The sequence below is a fragment of the Cydia splendana genome, chromosome 21, assembly GCF_910591565.1.
Source record: "Cydia splendana chromosome 21, ilCydSple1.2, whole genome shotgun sequence".
Classification (NCBI taxonomy): Eukaryota; Metazoa; Arthropoda; class Insecta; order Lepidoptera; family Tortricidae; genus Cydia; species Cydia splendana.
This window is the reverse complement of record NC_085980.1, coordinates 11,087,448-11,109,904: the sequence shown is the minus strand read 5'-3', so window position 1 is coordinate 11,109,904 and position 22,457 is coordinate 11,087,448. Positions and strand designations below refer to the sequence as shown.

Genomic DNA, 22,457 nt, shown 5'->3' with positions numbered 1-22,457 from the left:
GTGTTCAGAAAAAAAAAACAGTTATGTTGTTGGACATTTTTGTGTAAAAAATGTCCTATAATATTTATATGACGGAGACAGCATGGGTTTTGTACAGGATGGCGGGTGGGCGTAGTACCTCAATGTATTACTTCACAGCTAAACCAGTATGCTACCAGTGCATGAAATAAACTTTCGGACTTGTTAACCATATTAGTGCCTACTAATCACTATAGGAATGTATTTGGATTAAACTCAAATAAACGGATCGCATAAAATCGTTCAAGTCTTTATTCAAATCAAGCTAGGCCGGCTCCAACCGTACACCTCTGACCCGAGAAGATTTAATTCCTTCTCAATTGGAGAAGGGTATCCCAATATGGGACCGGCAATAAACTCGGCAGGACATATCTTTTCAAAACAACACTTCTTCTCTTTATTTTACAAAGGTAAGCTTCTAATCACACGTTAGAAATCAAAGTAACACTTGGAATAAAACACTTAGCTAAATGGTTAAAGAACGTTGGATTCTATAAGCTTTCAGAATAATCCTTCATAGACTAGACATAAAAATTCAAAATCGCTCTCCTTCTTGATTCGACTGGCAAATCATATTACTTTTTGGCAACCGGGTTTTTTAACCTAATTAGACCCCGCTGAATGCGAATTTGCCGGTTGCTCGATCGAAATCTTGACCGGAAGTGAGATATTTGACATTAAAGGTCTCTTTTTTTAGTTTTTCGTAAATAACTCTTAAAGAAAGAAAGAAAGAAAGAAAGAAAGAAAGAAAGAAAGAAAGAAAGAAAGAAAGAAAGAAAGAAAGAAAGAAAGAAAGAAAGAAAGAAAGAAAGAAAGAAAGAAAGAAAGAAAGAAAGAAAGAAAGAAAGAAAGAAAGAAAGAAAGAAAGAAAGAAAGAAAGAAAGAAAGAAAGAAAGAAAGAAAGAAAGAAAGAAAGAAAGAAAGAAAGAAAATACATTTGTTTAACGCCACAACATATTACATCTAGAAAACAAAGACATACAAACATAAAAAACATTGGACGCTAAAATAGGACCCCACTCAGCATAATGCCGCGGCAATCCGTGGCGCTGGTTTTCAGTGGGGACCTGACTTAAAACTATGAGACGACAACACATACGCCAGCGACACACAAACAACAGACATAAAAAAGAGAGAGACACTAAAATGTATACATACTGAACAACAACGAAAGAAAAGGAAAACAAAAAAAAAGCATACTAATAACATATAAAAAAAACCACACTGAATTATAAAATATACATCAAATTTAAAAATATAAAAAAGAAAAAGAAAAACGGTGGCGCATAGCAAAAAATTTTCTATTAAGTACATAAGTAATCTGCATAAAATTGCCTACAAGAAAGATTTAGTACAATTTTTCGCTAGGATCAATATTCAAAGAGATATTAACGCGGGAAATTTAATTATAATCACTTCTAAGGTCCCTTTTTTTAGTTTTTCGTAAACAGCTCATAAACGGTGGCCAATATCAAAAAATGTTGTTAAACGGTAATAATCTACACAAAATTTCGAATAAAAAAGATTAAGTACACTTTTCGCAGGGATAGATAATAAAGAGGGAAAGTTCTAGTATAATAAATTCTAAGTTTCCTTGTTTTTATTTATTCGTTAATAATTTGAAAAGTGTGACTCATAGCAAAAAATATCTTATACATAAATAATAAACATAAAATTTCCTACAAGAAACATGTAGAACACTTTTCGCTAGGATCAATATTTAAAAAGACAGAGCAGCGGGTAAGTTATAAATAATCAATTTTAAAGTCCCTTTTCAGTTTTTTGTAAATAACTCGTAAACGGTGTCCCATAGCAAAATAGGTTTTTAAGAATAAATTATCTACATAAAATTTTCTCCAAAAAATATCTCGAATACTTTTCTCTAGGATCAATATTTAAAGCGATATTAAAGGAAGAAAGTTAATTACAATCAGTCCACAGGTCACTTTTTTTAGTTTTTCGTAAATAACTCGTAAACGGTGGCCCGTTGCAAAACAATATTATACATAAACATTAAACATAAAATTGTCCACAAAAAAGGTTCTGTACACTTTTTCGTTACGATCAATATTTAAAGAGGTATTAAAGGGGGTAAGTTAATTGTAATCAATTTCCAGGTCCCTATTTTTAGGTTTTCGTAAATGACTAATACATTGTTAAAAATTGGGTAATGTACAGTCGCCATCAGATATATCGGAGCGGCCAAGGTGTTCATAATATCTGAACACGCGCCCTAACGCCTTGACAATAGAGGCGTGAATGACTAATACATTGTTAAAAATTGGGTAATGTACAGTCGCCATCAGATATATCGGAACGGCCAAGGCGCTCACAAATATCTGAACACGCCTCTATTGTCAAGGCGTTAGGGCGCGTGTTCAGATATTATGAACACCTTGGCCGCTCCGATATATCTGATGGCGACTGTACATTACCCAATTTTTAACAATGTATAAGGGTCATTCCATAATAAACGCTACCAAGGGTTAAAAAATGAAAACTGGTTTAAGAAGTTGACACTAACCTATTTCCATAGAAAACATACCAAACCTTCATGTCAGAAAAAAAACCCCAAAAAAATGTTTTTTATGGTAGCTCCTGTACAAAAAAAATATTTTTTTATTCTTTTCGCATTTAATCCTGTGATGTGGGGTGTCGTTGGATAGATCTTTAAAAAATGAATAGGTGTCACCATCAACCATTTTTTGATTAAGTGAATATTTTCGGAAATATTCGCATCGAAAGAAAATAATTATGATATCTTCGAGAAACAGTTTTTATTGTTAAGATTAGTGTATTTTATAATAATTCAGCATTTATTACTTATGATTTTAATCGAATTTATTAAAAAGATAATAATTTCAATAAAATGAGCCATTATTTCGTATAAATCTGTCTTAATTTCGTACTCGTAACACCCGAAACGAACCATGAGTAACACCCGAAACAGGTAATTTATTTTATTAAAATTAAATAAAAAGTGATACTAAGTGTTACTTCAGTGTTTCAGTAGGCTATACTAACTATTATTACTTGACATACATAAAACTGGAGGTTACTTGACAAAATTCGCTAAATTATGCATTTTGGTACTAATGGTCAGAAGGTATAATAGGCCAATTCGCGTAACGCCCGAAACAGCTACTTTTTAGTGATTCTCTCGTTATTGCTCTTATACTTTAATTATGTGTGTACAGGAAAAGATAATATTATCAAAGTAGTAGATGAATCAATAGTTATAACCTCCTAGTTCCTGTTACAATATCGAATAAAATCTTATTTTATGAGTTCAAGTGTAACAACCGAAACGGTGGAATGACCCATTAGTCATTTACGAAAACCTAAAAATAGGGACCTGGAAATTGATTACAATTAACTTACCCCCTTTAATACCTCTTTAAATATTGATCGTAACGAAAAAGTGTACAGAACCTTTTTTGTGGATAATTTTATATATAATGTTTATGTATAATATTGTTTTGCAACGGGGCACCTTTTACGAGTTATTTACGAAAAACTAAAAAAAAGTGACCTGTGTACTGATTGTAATCAACTTTCTTCCTTTAATATCGCTTTATATATTGATCCTAGAGAAAAGTATTCGAGATATTTTTTGGAGAAAATTTTATGTAGATAATTTATTCTTAAAAACCTATTTTGCTATGGGACACCGTTTACGAGTTATTTACAAAAAACTAAAAAGGGACTTTAAAATTGATTATTTATAACTTACCCGCTGCTCTGTCTTTTTAAATATTGATCCTAGCGAAAAGTGTTCTACATGTTTCTTGTAGGAAATTTTATGTTTATTATTTATGTATAAGATATTTTTTGCTATGAGTCACACTTTTCAAATTATTAACGAATAAATAAAAACGAGGAAACTTAGAATTTATTATACTAGAACTTTCCCTCTTTATTATCTTTTTAAATATTGATCCCTGCGAAAAGTGTACTGAATCTTTTTTGTTCAAAATTTTGTGTAGATTATTACCATTTAACAACATTTTTTGATATTGGCCACCGTTTATGAGTTATTTACGAAAAACTAAAAAAAGGGACCTTAGATGTGATTATAATTAAATTTCCCGCGTTAATATCTCTTTGAATATTGATCCTAGCGAAAATTTTTACTGAATCCTTCTTGTAGGCAATTTTATGCAGATTACTTATGTAATAGAACATTTTTTGCTATGCGCCACCGTTTAAGAGTTATTTACGAAAAACTAATAAAAGGGACCTTTAATGTCAAATATCTCACTTCCGGTCAAGATTTCGATTAAGCAACTGGCAAATTCGGATTCAGCGGGGTCTAATTAGGTTAAAAAACCCGGTGATTGCCCGTCGAAATGGATTTTATGAAAAATGAAACCAGTCTATCAGGTATAAGCCTTCAGGAACGTGGCGAATTAGGCACGAGGTTGGCTAACGTCCGATCTCTAGCGCGGCTCGATCAATTCTGCTCGAGGAGCCTCCCCGCTCCCGCCTTTAAGTCAAGTAGGCAAACCTAGTCGACCGGTCTACCAACATAACGACAAAAATGCCAACTCGTGCCTACGTTCACCCAAGAGAAACCACTTGACGTTCCAAAGCCTTCTACCTGTCATCTTAGTTCAACAATACGCCAATAGAGGGCGTTACGAGTACTCTTTACGCAACTTTATGAATTTCGTTACAACCACGTAATACGTAGCTCAACATTGCTAATCGATTTTATACGGGCGTCAAACTATGAACTGTAACGCTGCAATACGTCCTCCTGGAGTCACACTCCGACATATATATGTCGGGAATCGTGGGCGTATCATACAATCGGCAGCACATCAGAACCTTCAATCGTGGATGACGAGGGCCTTCAATGAAATACGATGTTCAACTCACAATCTTTACTGACAAGACTCATTACAAATCACAGCACGCGATACGTTTCTTATCTTAAGCAAACCAGTGGATTAGACCCAGGAACCGCCACAGGCCACAGACGTCATCCTCTCCCGTTCGTTCTCATCTAAAGATTGATTGACAGCATAACTTCAATTGTTCTGGACTTCAATTGTTTTGACAGCGCACTCTATGACGCCTTGGCGGAACTGCGTCGAATCCCACTCAGGTGTACGCAACACCCTAGTTTGCTCTATTTGTCAAATGTTGCGTTGATAAAACGCCTCTTGAAGGCGATAGATGGCACATTTCAGCCATTCTCCGACATATATATATTTATATTTTATATTTATTTATTCCAGGTACATCGGCGCCGCCGAATACATCATCAACAGCTTCCTGGACGCCCAGGGCCTGCCGCGCAGCACCCACTTCAACGTGAAGACCCCGGAGAAGTCCATCACGGTGCTTCTCAACTTTGTGCTCAAGCGGTACCTCAACGTCGACGCCGATGTCGCGTCGTACGTCAAACCCGCCGTGGAATACTTGAAGGTCAGTTGAGTTCGTATCATATGAGCGTTTTTTTTTGTTTTTTTGATATTTTTATATATTGTGACCTTTTTTGCCGCTTTTGTGTTATTTCTACTCAGAATTACGAGCACTTTCGATCTTAATGGGATAAAAAAATGTCCCCGAGTTTTTTCCTATTGTGTTACCATTGCCTCATATACTTTGTATGGCGGTAACAAAAAGGAAAGTTTGAAAAATGTACGGAAATTTTAGGACACTTTTTTTCTATAAGGATGAAAAGGGCTCGCGATCCTGACTAGAAATAACACAAAAGTGGCAAAAAAGGTCACAATATATAAAAATGGCAAAAAGTAAAAGAAACGCTCATTATTATCATGTGTGTCGCAAAATTGCATGGCCTATTTATAGTGAGTGCATTCATAATGAATCCAGTTGTCCATGTACCTAAATGTAAATTTACATGGACAAATTTAGAGATCTGTAAAGATCTCTATGCATTGTTATTTGTGAAGAAAGACACATTTTACAGGGAACCCGATTTCTGTACAAGCACTTGAAGTAATTGACCATTAATTTTTAAATTTAAAATTTACCTAAAACTGAAATTATTTTATGTATACAATATATATACAGTGGTACTACTAAACTAAATTAATAGCTAGCTTAAATCTAAAATAGGCCCTTGAGGCATTGTACCAAGGATGCTGGCGGCATTTCCTCGCTGTATCGCAATGCTGATACGTTGTGCGAGGTAGCCGCCAGCTCTTCGGTCACCAGTTACGTCAACCAGACGCTTCGCGATTTCTGCGAACAACTTATGCGCGCTGGGAGCCCATGGACCTAGAGTTTCAACTCCAAATGGTACAAAATGGTATTCTCTACCGAGGCTCTTATATTTGTTACGTTTTAGAATTTCGGCGCTTTCCGCCGCTCCGCCCGCTTTTACAGTAGTCCGTTGGAGGTGGGACGGTGCCAGTGTGTCTACGCAGGTAGCATCCCACACCAACATCCGTCCCAACCTCCAAGGAACTAAGGACACTCCATCGGGCCTCTTGCCATCATCTCTGATAATGCCAGTCGGCTCAAGAAGAGCAGGCACATTGATGGTGGCAAGAGACCGACGGACTATGTCATTAAGCGACGCATGTCTCGAAAAACGGCCTGCACTTTTTTGACAAGATAATCCGTGGTGTCCCAGTCGGTCCACGTCCGTGCCACAAGAGCATATGTGTGGCGTACACACCGAAACCCCGAGTCGCAAACCAGTCGCCAGTCTAAGGGAGGCCGGATCCAAGAAAGTACCAGTATTGGGTTCGTCCAATACTGGTACGCTGGTGGATGGGCATGTAGCCAGTAACCGGCTTCCCGGGCTCCGACCGCCAAAAGCCTCGCGCGGTCTGGACCTGTACAGTTGTTTAGGAGAGTATTGTAAGTTAAATCACAGTAAACATTATCCCAACTCCTTTGTGAATTTGGGTTGTCTGGAAATTGTTTGCCTGGGCAAGCAATTTTAAAAGCATTTTTGGCGTCCTCAAAGCCCGCGATCTCACAGTTTGTGGGCAAAGCCCTTAAGATATTTCCTATGAGACCAGACGTGCTATGAGTGGACGCCAAAAAGGCTGGGGAAGCCACACTGGAAATTTTGCGAATTCCTAAACCTCCAAACCGAATAGGGAGGGACGCTTGAGACCAGGAAGGCTCACTTAGCTGAATGTCTCTAAATTAATTTTGATCAAATCATCTATGGGCGACAATAAATTTTGATGTTTCCAGAAAGGACAACAGCGGAGCACATACGTAAATTTAGGGACAAAAAGGCAGAATTTAAGAATCACAAGAGCATAATGAGGGCTAATTTCGAGTAAGCGATCCGTGTGACTTTTGAATTTAGTTATGGAGTTAGAAATATAATCGGGAAAAGATTCTTCGAATATAGGAGAACCCAGGAGGCAAAGAGAATACTTGTCTACTGATTTGATATTGGGAGTCAGATCGTCAAATTTGGGTTGTAAGTCGGTCAAAGTACAAGAAGATTTTTGAATAAAGAGTTCGCATTTACTGAAATTCAGTTCTAAACCAATATTTTCGAAACTACTCTTAATAAAAGACAAATCAGAGAGTACAGTATTCACGTCGCCTCCTAGGGTTCCGTCATCTAAGTACCACACATTGAATTTTGATTTTAAATTTTTGATAATTGGATTTATAGCCAAACTAAAAATTGCTGGCCCGAGAGGGTCACCCTGCTGACAGCCAACCTCAGAAGATAATTCATGTGACTTGTACATTAATTTAGATGAGTCTGAATAGCAAAAGAAAAGGTAATAAAGGTAAAGAAAAGGTATAGTTCCGGAATTTTGTCCTTAACTTCTGTCAGCAAGGTGTCTCTACTAACTGAATTAAAAGCATTTTTAACGTCAATTTTGACAACAAAATCGCAATCATCGAGTGAAAGGTAGGTCCTTAGAGCATGGACTTGCGTTTTGAAAATGTAAAATTGCGTTTCCCATACAAAAATATTACCCACATATTTCCTTAATTTTGCCATGAAAATTTTGGAATTTTGGTAACTTCCGACGGTACAGTCACGTCTAAAAATATCGATACGGACACAATGCTAAAACAAAGCCAATAAGAGAAAATACACCTAAACCTACTTAGTAATTAATTGGCCATCCTATCCGCAATCTTTCCCTGTCCTTCGACCTAAAAAAGTGTCACCCGGACTTATCCGGATTCGGACATAAGCCTGCCCTTAATCATACTGCTAATAAAGAAGGAGGGTTCAAGTTGGTACAGTCAAAATTTAGGCAGTATCTGATATCCACATTAAGCGGAGATGAGAGGAGATTTGCGGAAATCTATCAATAGCATTGGTTTTTTTCCCGGCTCTGCTGGATTATAACTTTTATAACCAAATCTATTGATTTGAGGCGTCTCCTCTATCACTGTCGACGTCGTGCCACAATGTTAAGGTGATAACGTTTTATGGCCCCTTAAATTTTCGACATAGGCACGTATTGTGCTAATTACCGCACTATGGCGGTTAAGGTATCGTCTTGGGTCGTCCCATTCGTTTTTCGTCAAGTTCTTAAATTAGTCCTATTCTGCTTTCGTCACTCATTCTACCACAGAATAACTAATAGTACTACCGTACAAAAAATTCACTCCCTCACAAAAGTAGATTTAGGTATAAAATTATACCTATACTCGCCGCCTGCAACAAAATTGAAACTTATAACCGCGCACGAACCGTGAATTTTCTTTGCGCGAGCGCCACGTGACACGACTATCGTGCGGTCGAGCGGCAGCCCATTGACATACACCTGCCCTGCCCGGGGGGGCGCCGGCCAAATGTACCTAAACTGCGTAGTGACACCCCCCTGATTCTACATTCGTCACAATCGTCGGTGGCTTTCAATGGGACGACCCAAGACGATACCGCGGTTAATTAGCACCGTGTGTACTGTAATGGTACATTACATACCTAGGCAGGTGAATTAGTAAATGCTCCAGATCGCAGGTGTTTGTGCGATAAATATGCGATCTGGGGCTTTACGACGAATTACCGCCCGTGGTTTGTCTAAAGTTTTACGTCTTGCCTTGGCCAGAAAATCCCACTTACGGGCCTAGGGGGACGTAAAGTTATTTACAGTACATAATATATGGTGCTACTTTACCGCACTGGTGCGATAATATCACATTACGCAACTATGTCGAAAATGTAAAGGGCCATAATAATATTATGTACCTACTGTAAAACGTTGTACGATACATATGCGAATAGGTAACTACAACTCGTGTCGATTTAAAACACTCTCTCCGATCGTGTTTTAATTTATCGCCACTCGTTGCAAATTTCCTACTTTCCGCACTTTTATCGTAAATAACTATTACGATCACAGTGCATCTCACAATAATTTACAGTTAGCACCACTTGCACCGTCCTACTAACCCGGGGTTAACCGTTAAACCTTTAACCCAGTGTCAAATTGTACTGGTAACCAGGGTAACCCCAGGTTTAACCGATTAACCCCGGGTTAGTGAATGGTGCAAGTGGCTCTTAGACATAAAATACTTGTCGTGGCGAAGTTACATTCAGGTTTTCATGAGCATAACTCTTTAAACTCCGAGTACTTTATCTAAAAAAAATATCTACGTCAAACGGTCTCTGAGAAAAACGGATTTAACTAATTTGCAAGACCGAAGTGACCCCATAAGTGAACAAAGTTTTGTACGAAACACTAATACATAACGAAACTCGCAATCTCATTCTCGGTAGTCAAAATACTGGCAATCGTGGCTAATATGGCTTGTCGTAAGATCTAATGAAGATAATGATGTTTATCCTCGTTCCGGATACGGGACATTTCTAATATCCGGGTGTCCGTTACAACGGACGTTGACATAGGCGCCATGTTGAATAGAATTAAGTTTTCCAGGAATAATTTGTCTAATATCCAGTTTCTTTATACTTACCTATAAAATTACCCAAATACCTTGAAATAGATACGAAAGCCAAAACTACATACGCAACTGGGGTACCTTAGTACCTACACAGCTATATACATATTATAATTAAATTCACGTCTCTCCAGTTCAATCCGAAAGTTAAGAGGGGACTGTAAATTGAATTGTAGCACGTATTATTTTTAAATTGAGTTGTTACACGTATTTTAATTTAAATTGTTACACGTTTAATCAAGAGCTAATGCCATGAAAAAAAAATCATACGGAAACTAGACTGTACTTATTTGTAAAGGTTTAGGTTAGCTCGATGGAAAAAACCGGGCAAGTGCGAGTCGGACTCGCGCACGAAGGGTTCCGTACCATAATGCAAAAAAAAAAACAAAAAAAAGCAAAAAAAAAAAACGGTCACCCATCCAAATACTGACCACTCCCGACGTTGCTTAACTTTGGTTAAAAATCACGTTTGTTGTATGGGAGCCCCATTTAAATCTTTATTTTATTCTGTTTTTAGTATTTGTTGTTATAGCGGCAACAGAAATACATCATCTGTGAAAATTTCAACTGTCTAGCTATCACGGTTCGTGAGATACAGCCTGGTGACAGACGGACGGACGGACAGCGAAGTCTTAGTAATAGGGTCCCGTTTTACCCTTTGGGTACGGAACCCTAAAAATCATGATAACATTGCCCACCGCGTGACAGTTCAGTAAAAGCGAAATATGTAACTTAAAAATAATTACAGATACACATTCTGAAGAAACTGTATATGTAATTACTTTTCAGTTATTTCGCTTTTACTGAACTGTGCCGCGGTGGGCAAAGTTATGTTAAAGGGCAAAGTTTTATACTTTTACGGTATACATAGAAAATAGAGCGCGTAGAAGTTTTGTACGTAAAACTTCTCCTTGCTCTATTTTTTTGGCATTTAGGGACGTAGAAACAGAGTTAAGGGAGCCTTTCGCAAACCTTCGTCAAACTACACGGAACTAAGTTAAACTTTTGTTGTTACTTGGTACCCTTTTCTCATTAAGAAAGTTAAATGGACCCAGGACGCGTAACGTACAGTTAACTGAAATAATATCTCACACAACAAAACGCGCTGCGTGCGTTTCTCCAGAAACTTCCTGCCTCGCACAGCTGTAGGATGCTGTTTAGCAAAAATGTGTCAACCCACATAAATTTTGCAATAAAATGTCAACTTTAAGCGTCACTGTTTTGAGTTGACATCTTATTGCAAAATGAATGTGAATTGGCCCATTATTGCATATCGGCATCCTAACTGTGGAATGAGCTGTCGCCTGCGGTATTTTCGAACCGATATGACCTTCAAGAAAAGAGCGAACTCCCATCTTAAATGCCGGCGACGCACTTGCAACCCCTTTGATGTTGTAGGTGTCCATGGGTGAGGGTAATGGCTTACCATCAGGCGATTCGTCTGCTTATTTGCCTACATCATGCCACTAGAAATTTCAATGATATCTTACACAAGAAAATCTGCAAAAATATCTAAGTACCTATAGTTCGTTTTTTTAGCATTAGAAAGAACTTGAAAGAAGGTAAGCGATCTTGACATGTCTTTTAATTGAAAAACGCTTTTTAAAAATCAATAACTATTACTTATGAAAGCAGAAGAATATAAATGATCGTATTAGATTCATAATTGTTACATATTTGCCGTAATTTATTATTAAAATGTGTTTTTCAATTAAAAGAGACATCAAGATTGTTTACCTTATTTCTAATGCTAAAAAAAACGAACTATACTTAAAAACACACTTCTACGGATTAACAGAAAAATTTAAATCGTGCTCTATTCGGTCCGAAAAATCAGAATTCTCCTTTTATATATGTACCTGGCTTTTCATACTGCTTCTCCTCTAATAGTAAGTACCTATACTCTGTATCTTTAGGTATTTAAATAAAAGTAAACAAATAAGTTGTACATTTTCGGGTAGTTATAACATTTACTGGTTAACCAACCAAATACAAAACCGCCTGGATCTGTCACTGAAACGACATTGACCTACTTTATTTGATCATGTAATGTTTTCATCTACCCTCAACTGGCTTTAGGAGTCATTTGAGGGAAGATTTTGTTTACTTTTATTTAAATACCTAAAGATACAGAGTATAATAGTAACCTCAGCGACATGCCATATGCCTTTTTAGGGTTCCGTACCCAAAAGGTAAAACGGGAATTATTTATCGACGACCTTTACATAGATACCACACCACAGAAAAGGACGTGTAACCACGGCTTTTAAGGTATTACTTAAATGGACCGTCAGGGTTTTAACACAAAAGCCTCAAACGGGAAAGGCCGGTCTTTTGTCACTTAATGTTTTAATCTTTATTTGAGCACAAACGGGACATGTTTCTTATAACTAGTCTATCCTCCTATTAAGTCCTGAGTTCCTTTAAAAAGAACAAATTAAAATCGTATTTTGAACTATAATGGAATAAAAGAAGACTTTAAACTCTCGCGTTTTGTACACATATTTAATTACAGAAACGGGTCTACCGCGATATAATTTCATTGTTTTTACCTTTAATTCCGACGTTTCAGCTGAGTTGCACCAGCTGTGGTCACGGAAAGACTCTTCCGACTCTTCTTCTTTGTGGTCTTTCCGTGACCACAGCTGGTGCAACTCAGCTGAAACGTCGGAATTAAAGGTAAAAACAATGAAATTACATCGCGGTAGACCCGTTTGTGTAATTAAATATAGGAATAAAAGAAGGTTCCAAATTCTGCAAAAATGACTCTGTGTCTTAGGATACATAATTCATAAACCAATACAGTTGCCACCACTTATAAGCTCATTAAAGAAAAACAAAATACGGGAAAGACAGGACTAAACTTAAAAATTAACAACAATTAACAATTCAAATTAGTGGGCATATTTTGCGTTCAAAGTTAATGAATTCGAAACGAGTCACTCACGTATTTTAAAATTACATAGTGACCTGTTTGCTCTTAGGGCTGATTTAGACGGCGCGCGAACTCGCATGCGATTTTATTAGTTACATTGCGGACGAATATTGTCTTCGGTTACCGCGATAGTTACTCATGAAATAAAACTATTGAAACGGATTATATCGCGTATATTGAATTCATACTACATCCCAACGTTTCGAACCCTTTACAGCGTTCGTGATCAACGGGTGAAACGTCGGGATGTAGTATGAATTCAATATACCCAATTATTGACCGGAGCGTAGCGAAGGTCTACGTTTCGACTGGAGCATTTTGCTTTTGTATGTCCGGATGTTCTCCTCTACAGGTCGCAATTCTTAACCGAATCTCGTGAAATTTTGTGACTGGATTCTATGTCTAAATAATTTTTTTTTGTCCGTCCGGTTTTTTGAATTTTTTTTAAATGGCGGAGTCGTGATAGCTCGCGCCTAAACAAATAGTGGTATCGGTACCATACGAGTGTTTTCTTTTTGAGATATGTTTATAGATTAAATGGCCAAAAATTCAGTAAATTTATTTCGCTGGTTTCGGAGGTATTGAGATATTTAATTTTCACTAATTTTAATTTGAGAAGGAGTAGCTAAATTTCGTCAACCCATCTAAGAACTATTTGGCTCAGTTTGTAAACGTTCGCTTTTTCTGTTTGCACAGAGGGTCTGGGTTCGATCCCCAGTAATTGTATGCTGTGATATTATAACTTTTTGTATTTTTTTACACATAAATTTCGTATTGTTTTTTTTTAATTTACTATATTTAAAGCTCTTAGCACCATGTTATTTAAAGCTCTGCTCGCGAGGTCTACAGCTCACAGAGCCACTAGTTTAGTTTATAAGTTATTTATTTGTCTTTCTACTCTCTTTTTCAATGAAATAAACCATTTGTCATATACGCGATATAATCCATTTCAATAGTTTTATTACGTTGCGGACTGTTGGTTACGTCCATTTCATTTCAACCGACCGATCAAGCCCCAATGTAATGAAACTCGCATGCGAGTTCTCGCATTGTCTAAATGAACCCTTAGTGTACAATTGTGATTCCAGTTTCGCACCATACATGAAACTAAACTTCTATATTTTAGACTCGTATGTATTCCGTGTTGAAGTTGTCCATTTGCCGGGCCGTCCCTTATTTATAGCCAGCTAATATGTTACAGGCCTTTTTGTTATCTATCGTAATCGGATAGCTTATATTCTTTCTAGTCTATGGAATGGGTCTAGTGCTTATCTGAAATGTGAATGATTTATATTGTGTATTACGTTTAATAATACCTACTTTAGTGTAATGAGGTTTTCGATGTAACTTCGAAAACGAGCGAATAATGAGATTTAGTCTGTGATGGATGACTAGATGGATGGTATTTGGCCACAAGGAGGCCACAAGCTACCACAGAATATAATGGCTTTATTAAGGGGCTACCCGAGGTTTTCATCGATTTTTGACAAGTTTTGAATCGTATCTCCTTTTTTTGCACTACAGATAGAATTATAAGACAAACGGCTATCGGTTTTTCAATCTTTTATCTTCGGTGTTGTCCACCGGATTTTGAAAGAAATTAATACTTCTTTTTTTATGAATTTCTTAAACATTGTCTAAAAAAACACTTTTTTCGTATCTAGTTTGCAGTAAAGGATCTTACATGTACGAAATCTACATATTTGGGTTCGTCTTTGACGTCTCGAAAAACGTGTCCAGGGTTTTAATTTTAAACTAACTAACACAAAAGTTATGGCCGGAAAACCAGTTTTTTAGCCTAAAATTGTTCAACTTTGATGCCAAATATCTCAAAGGCAATGAACTTTGAAGTAAATATGGGATACTATATTGCTTAAAGCCGTTGCTGTTAATATAATACGCTACTAAAAACATTAGAAAACTAAGGGATTCAGATCGAAGGTCATTGGCGTGGGGTAGCCCCTTAAGTCCGAAGATCTATATTCAGTCGCTCATCTAGAACTTGATCTCCTCCAATTACACAAACCTAATAAATATGTTATTTGCGTGATAAATCGCTCAAGATATTTCGAGCGGTGTAAGATAAATGTTAATACTTTATGTTGACATTCCTCACAACAATCTGTAAGACAAATACTGTATAATTATCTGAGACAGTCCTGGGCCAAACTATATTAGAGTTAGACCAAGAAAAGTCTGCAGCGATTTTGATAGCCTACGCAGTGCTAGTGTTCTTTTAAACGTCAAACTTCTGTGAAATTATGACTTATAAATAACACTTGCCCTGCGTGGGCTATCAAAATCGCTGCAGACTTTTCTTGGTGTAACTCTATCATTTTAGTCTGGCAGCTTTTAGCTATGGCAACGGGGTTGGTTAGTGAGAGGGATGTTCTTGCGCTCTCATGTGAGCATGTCACAGGTGTAGTCAACCTAGGTACCTACATTTACTTATATTATGTATGTGCGAAGTGCGCTTCACGCTGTCCTCTACCAGGCACCTTGCCTGCAGCGTTTTCATGCCACAAAGCATGCATGACTTCAGTCAGGAATCAGGATTCGGGGTGACATTTGGAGCAATAGGTACAAACAACACAAAATGTTCTTGATTGTTCACCAACAGAGAAAATTAAACTTTAAAATAGGTAACTTACCTATATGTTAATGAGCCGAAGACAACATGTCTTATGGCTAAGAAACGTCTTTTACAGTTCTACGTTATTCTCTTCTCTTCTAAGTCCTATTGAATCCTATAAAGGCCTTTCAAAATTCAAAAATCCATTTTATTGCGACTGTTCTTTTACCTGAAAACTATCGTCATTTTTACCTGAAGGTTATGACTTTCCCCAAGGTCTCCAGAACAACATAATTAATATAAAAATCCCTCCGCAGCAAACCCTGAAGATGGCTCAAGCGACCTCAGCCAGCCTGACCAGCCGCGGGGACTACAACGCTCTCGCGGACCGCGTGACAGACACACTCAATTTGGAGATCATTGAGCCAATCCTGAGGGTCTACAGAGCTTACAAGCATTCTGTGGCTGCACCGCACTGCCAGGAGCATCTGATGTGTCTTGTTAACAGGCACCATGACCAGGACAAGCAAGGTAAGTTGGATATAATTGTAGCCAAAGAATTATTCTTAATAAACCCAGAAGATGGCTCAAGCGACCCCCGCTAGCCTGGCCAGAGCTTACAAGCATTCAGTGGATGCACCGCACTGCCAGGAACATGTGATGTGTCTGGTTAACAGGCACCATGACCAAGACAAGCAAGGTAAGTTGGATATAATTGTAGCCAAAGAATTCTTCTTAATAAACCCAGAAGATGGCTCAAGCGACCCCCGCTAGCCTGGCCAGAGCTTACAAGCATTCAGTGGATGCACCGCACTGCCAGGAACATGTGATGTGTCTGGTTAACAGGCACCATGACCAAGACAAGCAAGGTAAGTTGGATATAATTGTAGCCAAAGAATTCTTCTTAATAAACCCAGAAGACGGCTCAAGCGACCCCGCTAGCCTGGCCAGAGCTTACAAGCATTCAGTGGCTGCACCGCACTGCCAGGAACATGTGATGTGTCTGGTTAACAGGCACCATGACCAAGACAAGCAAGGTAAGTTGGATATAATTGTAGCCAAAGAATTCTTCTTAATAAACCCAGAAGACGGCTCAAGCGACCCCGCTAGCCTGGCCAGAGCTTACAAGCATTCAGTGGCTGCACCGCACTGCCAGGAACATGTGATGTGTCTGGTTAACAGGCACCATGACCAAGACAAGCAAGGTAAGTTGGATATAATTGTAGCCAAAGAATTATTCTTAATAAACCCAGAAGATGGCTCAAGCGACCCCCGCTAGCCTGGCCAGAGCTTACAAGCATTCAGTGGATGCACCGCACTGCCAGGAACATGTGATGTGTCTGGTTAACAGGCACCATGACCAAGACAAGCAAGGTAAGTTGGATATAATTGTAGCCAAAGAATTCTTCTTAATAAACCCAGAAGACGGCTCAAGCGACCCCGCTAGCCTGGCCAGAGCTTACAAGCATTCAGTGGCTGCACCGCACTGCCAGGAACATGTGATGTGTCTGGTTAACAGGCACCATGACCAAGACAAGCAAGGTAAGTTGGATATAATTGTAGCCAAAGAATTCTTCTTAATAAACCCAGAAGACGGCTCAAGCGACCCCGCTAGCCTGGCCAGAGCTTACAAGCATTCAGTGGCTGCACCGCACTGCCAGGGACATCTGATGTGTCTGGTTGACAGGCACCATGACCAAGACAAGCAAGGTAAGTTGGATATAATTGTAGCCAAAGAATTCTTCTTAATAAACCCAGAAGATGGCTCAAGCGACCCCCGCTAGCCTGGCCAGAGCTTACAAGCATTCAGTGGCTGCACCGCATTGCCAGGAACATCTGATGTGTCTGGTTAACAGGCACCATGACCAAGACAAGCAAGGTAAGTTGGATATAATTGTAGCCAAAGAATTCTTCTTAATAAACCCAGAAGATGGCTCAAGCGACCCCCGCTAGCCTGGCCAGAGCTTACAAGCATTCAGTGGCGGCGCCGCATTGCCAAGAGCATTTTATCCTACCTGGTTATTAGACACCATGACCAGTATAGGGTGGTTCAAAAACATTTTTTTTTCCTACGGGGCACCCCCTTATTTTGTTACACTTATTATGCTGATAAAATACACTAAGTTTCGTAATTTTATCTCAACTACAAGGGGGTGCTCAACCACTTTGAAAATTTTCACACTTGTATTAAATCCAAAAAAAAGGTATTTATTATTCAGAATTTTATTTAAGTATCTGGTTTCACACTATTTGCTCATGTGATTTATAAGTTTTGAAGTAGAAAAACATTTTTATTACTATTTATTATAATTTTTCAAAACTAAGATTTTTTGAATTTCACCTAAAAAATCATAAAAAATAGTAACAAAAATGTTTTTTTTACTTAATAACTTTTAAATCACACTTTCAAATAATGTTAAAACTACTACTTACATAAAAATCTAAAAAATAATAACTTGTTTTTTTTTTTTTATTTCATACAACTTTGAAAAATTTCAAAGTATTTGAGCACCCCCTTGTAGTTGAGATAGGATTACAAAACTTGGCGTATTTTGTCAACATAACAAGTGTAACAAAATGAGGGGGTGCCGCTTCTTCTAGCTAGAGTTTGAATTTTTCCCATACAAACGTGAACCACCCTAATGACCAGGACAGGCAAGAGAAGACAATACTAAAACTACTAATAGCAGCTAAAATCATCTATCTATACATATAATAAAGCTGAAGAGGGTCGAAAGTCTGTACATGGAAGATATTCGAAAAAAAATTGGCTGGGGATACTTAGAATCGATAACAGAACACGTTCCAACAGTTTTTAGAATTTTTGTCTGTTTGTCTGTTTATCGGTTTATCTGTTTGTCTGTTTATTTGAACGCGCATCACGTGAAAACGGCTGAACGGATTTTGATGAAAACTTTACTAATCTCTCGAGAAAATCCCCGGCCAGGTTATAGGCTATAAAAATTCAACCCCTAAAAGGGGGGGTAGCCACAACACTGGATTGACTTAAGTTTGCCCCTGAATCTTATGGCGCTACTTAGGAAAGAGGGGCAAACTTTTTCGCGCCTGGTTGGGACGAAAAGTAAAAATGTACAACTGTCTATCAAATTGCGTTTTTTATATCGAAAAAATTTCGCGCTCGCTTCGCTCGCGTTTTCAATAACTTTCTAAGACACGATAAAGGTGCTATTCGGGTGGCAACTGCAGCAGCATTACTCTGTTGCAACGTTACTGCTGCAGCACTGTAAATTTTCGTGATAACATGACGTGACTGACTTCCATACTAAAAGTAAGAGAGTGAGGATACGTATGAACATCTCCAACGTAGGCATTTGATTTGACCTTACGCGGAGGCCCTTAAAGTCATGGAAAAAATCTTGCTTACGGGCTTGCGGCCAGCCGATTTTATCGACATATGTTACCGATTTTATAGCGAATTTGCTGTCTTGCACGGCAGATTTGTCGGCCAAGGCGAGTTGCTCCTTAGCCGCGATCCTGAGACCTAACTGTCAAAGTGATAACACTTTGGCAGTTAGGTCTCAGGGGCCCCGTGAAAGCCGAAAACTAAAAGAATCCTATCAAGTAGCGCTTTCGAGTGAAGCCAAAGAGCAAGCAGTAGAAGAGTCGTGATTACATGCATAAATTCAATTTCAAGCCACTCTTTTGCAGTTCCGCGTGAGGTCTTATGCGAGGCCTTCTGCCTTACGGCAAAGTTGATCTTCTGCCTTAATTACACTTGGGCGTAGATCCGGTGTAAGTACTGCCATCTCGCCGAAATATTTTTCGCCTAATTTCACTTCCCAACCAACTTATTGCAGTACTTTTAGTTGGCAAACCAATGCTTAGCATATTATTATTTAGCATAATTTTTATTTGAACACAATTTTATTTAGCAGATGTTCATTTTACCACGATTTATTTAGAAAAATAGTTACTAAGCAAATGTTTTATTATACCTAACTATTTATTGTTAAATAACGTTTGCCCAAATTGAAATTTCTCATACTTATTATTGGATCACAACTATATTTAGCATTTTTTTTATGACCCGTAAAACGAAACTGCTCCCAGAGATAGGTAGGTTATGGTTATTTTTTTTAAGACCCTAAAAACGAAATTGCTCCCAGAGATAGGCAGGTTATGGTTATTTTTTTTTATGACCCGTAAAACGAAACTGCTCCCAGAGATAGGTAGGTTAGGGTTATTTTTTTTTGATGACCCTAAATACGAAACTGCTCCCAGAGATAGGTCGGTTAGGGTTATTTTTTTTGGTGACCCTAAAAACGAATCTGCTCCCAGAGATAGATAGGTTAGGGTTATTTTTTTTTGATGACCCTAAAAACGAATCTGCTCCCAGAGATAGGTAGGTTAGGGTTTTTTTTTTTTTGGTGACCCTAAAAACGAATCTGCTCCCAGAGATAATTAGGTTAGGGTTATTTTTTTATGACCCGTAAAACGAGACTGCTCCCAGAGATAGGTAGGAAGGTAGGTTAGGGTTATTTTTTTTTATGACCCTAAAAACGAATCTGCTCCCAGGGACAGGTAGGTTATTCACAATATTAGGCGAAAAATAATTTATGCCTATCAATACATTCGACATAACAATAAAAGACATTTTGAAACATGACCAACTAAATATTTTGCCATACAATAATATTGTAAATAATCATTTGCGACATGTTATATATGCGAAACATTGGTCTGCCATCTGATAGTTTTGCCAAATAATACAAATAATAATAATAATAATAATAACGAGTGGCGAGTCACCGCCTGCCTCGATAACACTGTATAACACAATGTTATGGCAGGTGTCCGGAACTCTTAGCAATAGCCCAGATTTATTTTCCACCCAAATTTAAACCATAGACCAGGACTCTTTCCATTTTTCTATAATAGCTCCCAATGCCTGCTGAAACCGGTTTACGGGTATCTATTTATGTACCCGTGAATGGGTTCCAGCAGGCGTTCTACATGACATCAAAGCTCTCCAAACGGCCTCTACGTGTTGGATCTATATCCCCACGCACGCCTTATAAATGACCGGGCTTAAAAACCCGAGAGTTTGTAACGGAGATACAAATAATAATAATATCTATGGGAAAAATAGTTTGGGTGGTGATAATTTGCCATACAATTTTCGGCCACATATTAGTAAACCCGTAGATCCAAATCCAAGCTTTCCTCTTTCGCAGCTGGGCCTTCTGCCTTGCTCACATTTCGCCAATTCAATTCACTTGGTCAATTCCAAGCTCTGCTTTCTTGCATCTTTTATGTATGAAAACAACCTCGCTGAGACCCTTAAATATCGAGCCCTATGCGAAGCTAGGCTGATAGAAAACTGGCCCATCCCTTCTCTGTTTGAAATCCTGAATTCGCGCCTGGTTGGGACTAAAAGTAAAAATGTACAACTGTCTATCAAATTGCGTTTTTTATATCGAAAAATTTTTCGCGCTCGCTTCGGTCGCGCTTTCAATTACATTCTATGATATGATAAAGGTGATATTCGGGTGGCAACTGCAGCAGCATTACGAGTACTCTGTTGAAACGTTACTGCTGCAGCACTGTCAATTTTCGTGATAAAATGATGTGACTGATTTCCATACTAAAAGTAAAAATGTATAACTGTCTATCAAATTGCGTTTTTATATCGAAAAATTTTCGCGCTCGCTTCGCTCGCGTTTTCAATAACATTCTAAGTTATGATAAAGGTGATATTCGGGTGGCGACTGCTGCAGCATTACTCTGTTGCAACGTGACAACGTGACTGCTGCAGGACTGTCAATTTTCGTGATAAAATGATGTGACTGATTTCCATACTCGGCTATAATGCGGCAATGAACGTCACTCAATTTACCAAAAAAATTCAATATAATCTTGATAACCCTAGGGAGAGGGGGCACCATGGTCTAGAAATGCTTAGGGCATCAAAATATCTTAATCCGGCACGGGTCGTTTTCGGAGTCAAACGATTTGGGACTCGCATTTTATACGTATTACCATGCCTTCCCGAAAAAAATCGAATGATTCGCGAAAGTCTCGCAACGCATTGTGGTTACAAGGGGCACGTGGTCTTCCTCAGGAGTCTAGGAAGAAGACCACGGTGAGTGGCGCTCTAACCAGACAGGCCGCTTCGCTTTCGCTGGCGCGCGTATACCTTACTGTATCGTCCGATATACACCTACTACTCTGTCGTTTAAAGCACGTGTAAAATTTGAATAAGGGCGAAAAAAACTATTGATTTTGGAATGTAGTTGTATTTTGTGGTACCTAATTGTAAAATATTTTATCTGGACTACAGTCCTCTAGCATATCCATCTGTCAACTTTACTTCAAGTTCCGCCTCCAGGGGAGAGGGAGAGAAATAGAACAGACCGAATTCCACGCGGGCGGAGCCGCGGGCACAGCTAGTCCTAAATAAGGAGATACCGGGGTCGGCATACTAGAACATACAGTAGGCCTAGCACATGATTGGCGCGACAGTATCTCGCGGCGAGATAGACTACCCGTTTTTTTCTAACTATGTTAATAAAAGAGGGACGGGTAGTCTAGATAGACTACCCTTTCCTAGACTCTTGCGGCGAGATCGCCGCGAGATACCTACTGTCGCGCCAATCATGTGCTAGCCCGCTTGAAACAGAATTCTGTTTTTAAGTGCCTCATAAAAAAATCCTTTTTATTTACCCGATATAAATTAATATACACCCTTTTTTTGGGTTAGTATTACAAACTCAATGATTAAGTCAGTAATTTGTTGCAATAAGTTAGATTTTGTCTGTTTGCATATCTCTGTTATAGGTACCGGACGTAATTAAACCTACCTATGTTTCTTCATCTTCAGTCGGTCCCTCAATGCTGCGGATCGTAACATCATGTCTTTCTGTTGAATAGGTACCAGGTTCCACCATGGGCTTATATTCTTCGCCAAGCGCATGGCCTCGTGCAGTTTTAATTGCATAGGTTTTAATTGCAAAATCTAGCTGACAACCGGTCTGGCCTAGTGGGTAGTGACCCTGCCTATGAAGCCGATGGTCCCGGGTTCGAATCCTGGTAAGG

The 22,457-nt window shown here is 38.4% G+C and overlaps 1 protein-coding gene across 4 annotated transcripts in view; it reads left to right on the top strand.

Moving 5' to 3' along the window:
* The window catches only part of LOC134801033 (uncharacterized), a 338,387-nt gene that overhangs the window by 25,624 nt on the left and 290,306 nt on the right, over positions 1–22,457 (top strand). For all 4 annotated transcript variants that reach the window (XM_063773541.1, XM_063773540.1, XM_063773543.1 and 1 more), the window contains 2 exons: positions 5,262–5,451; positions 15,719–15,932. In XM_063773541.1, the coding sequence (XP_063629611.1) occupies positions 5,262–5,451; positions 15,719–15,932 (404 nt within the window). The remainder of the gene's footprint in view (positions 1–5,261; positions 5,452–15,718; positions 15,933–22,457) is intronic.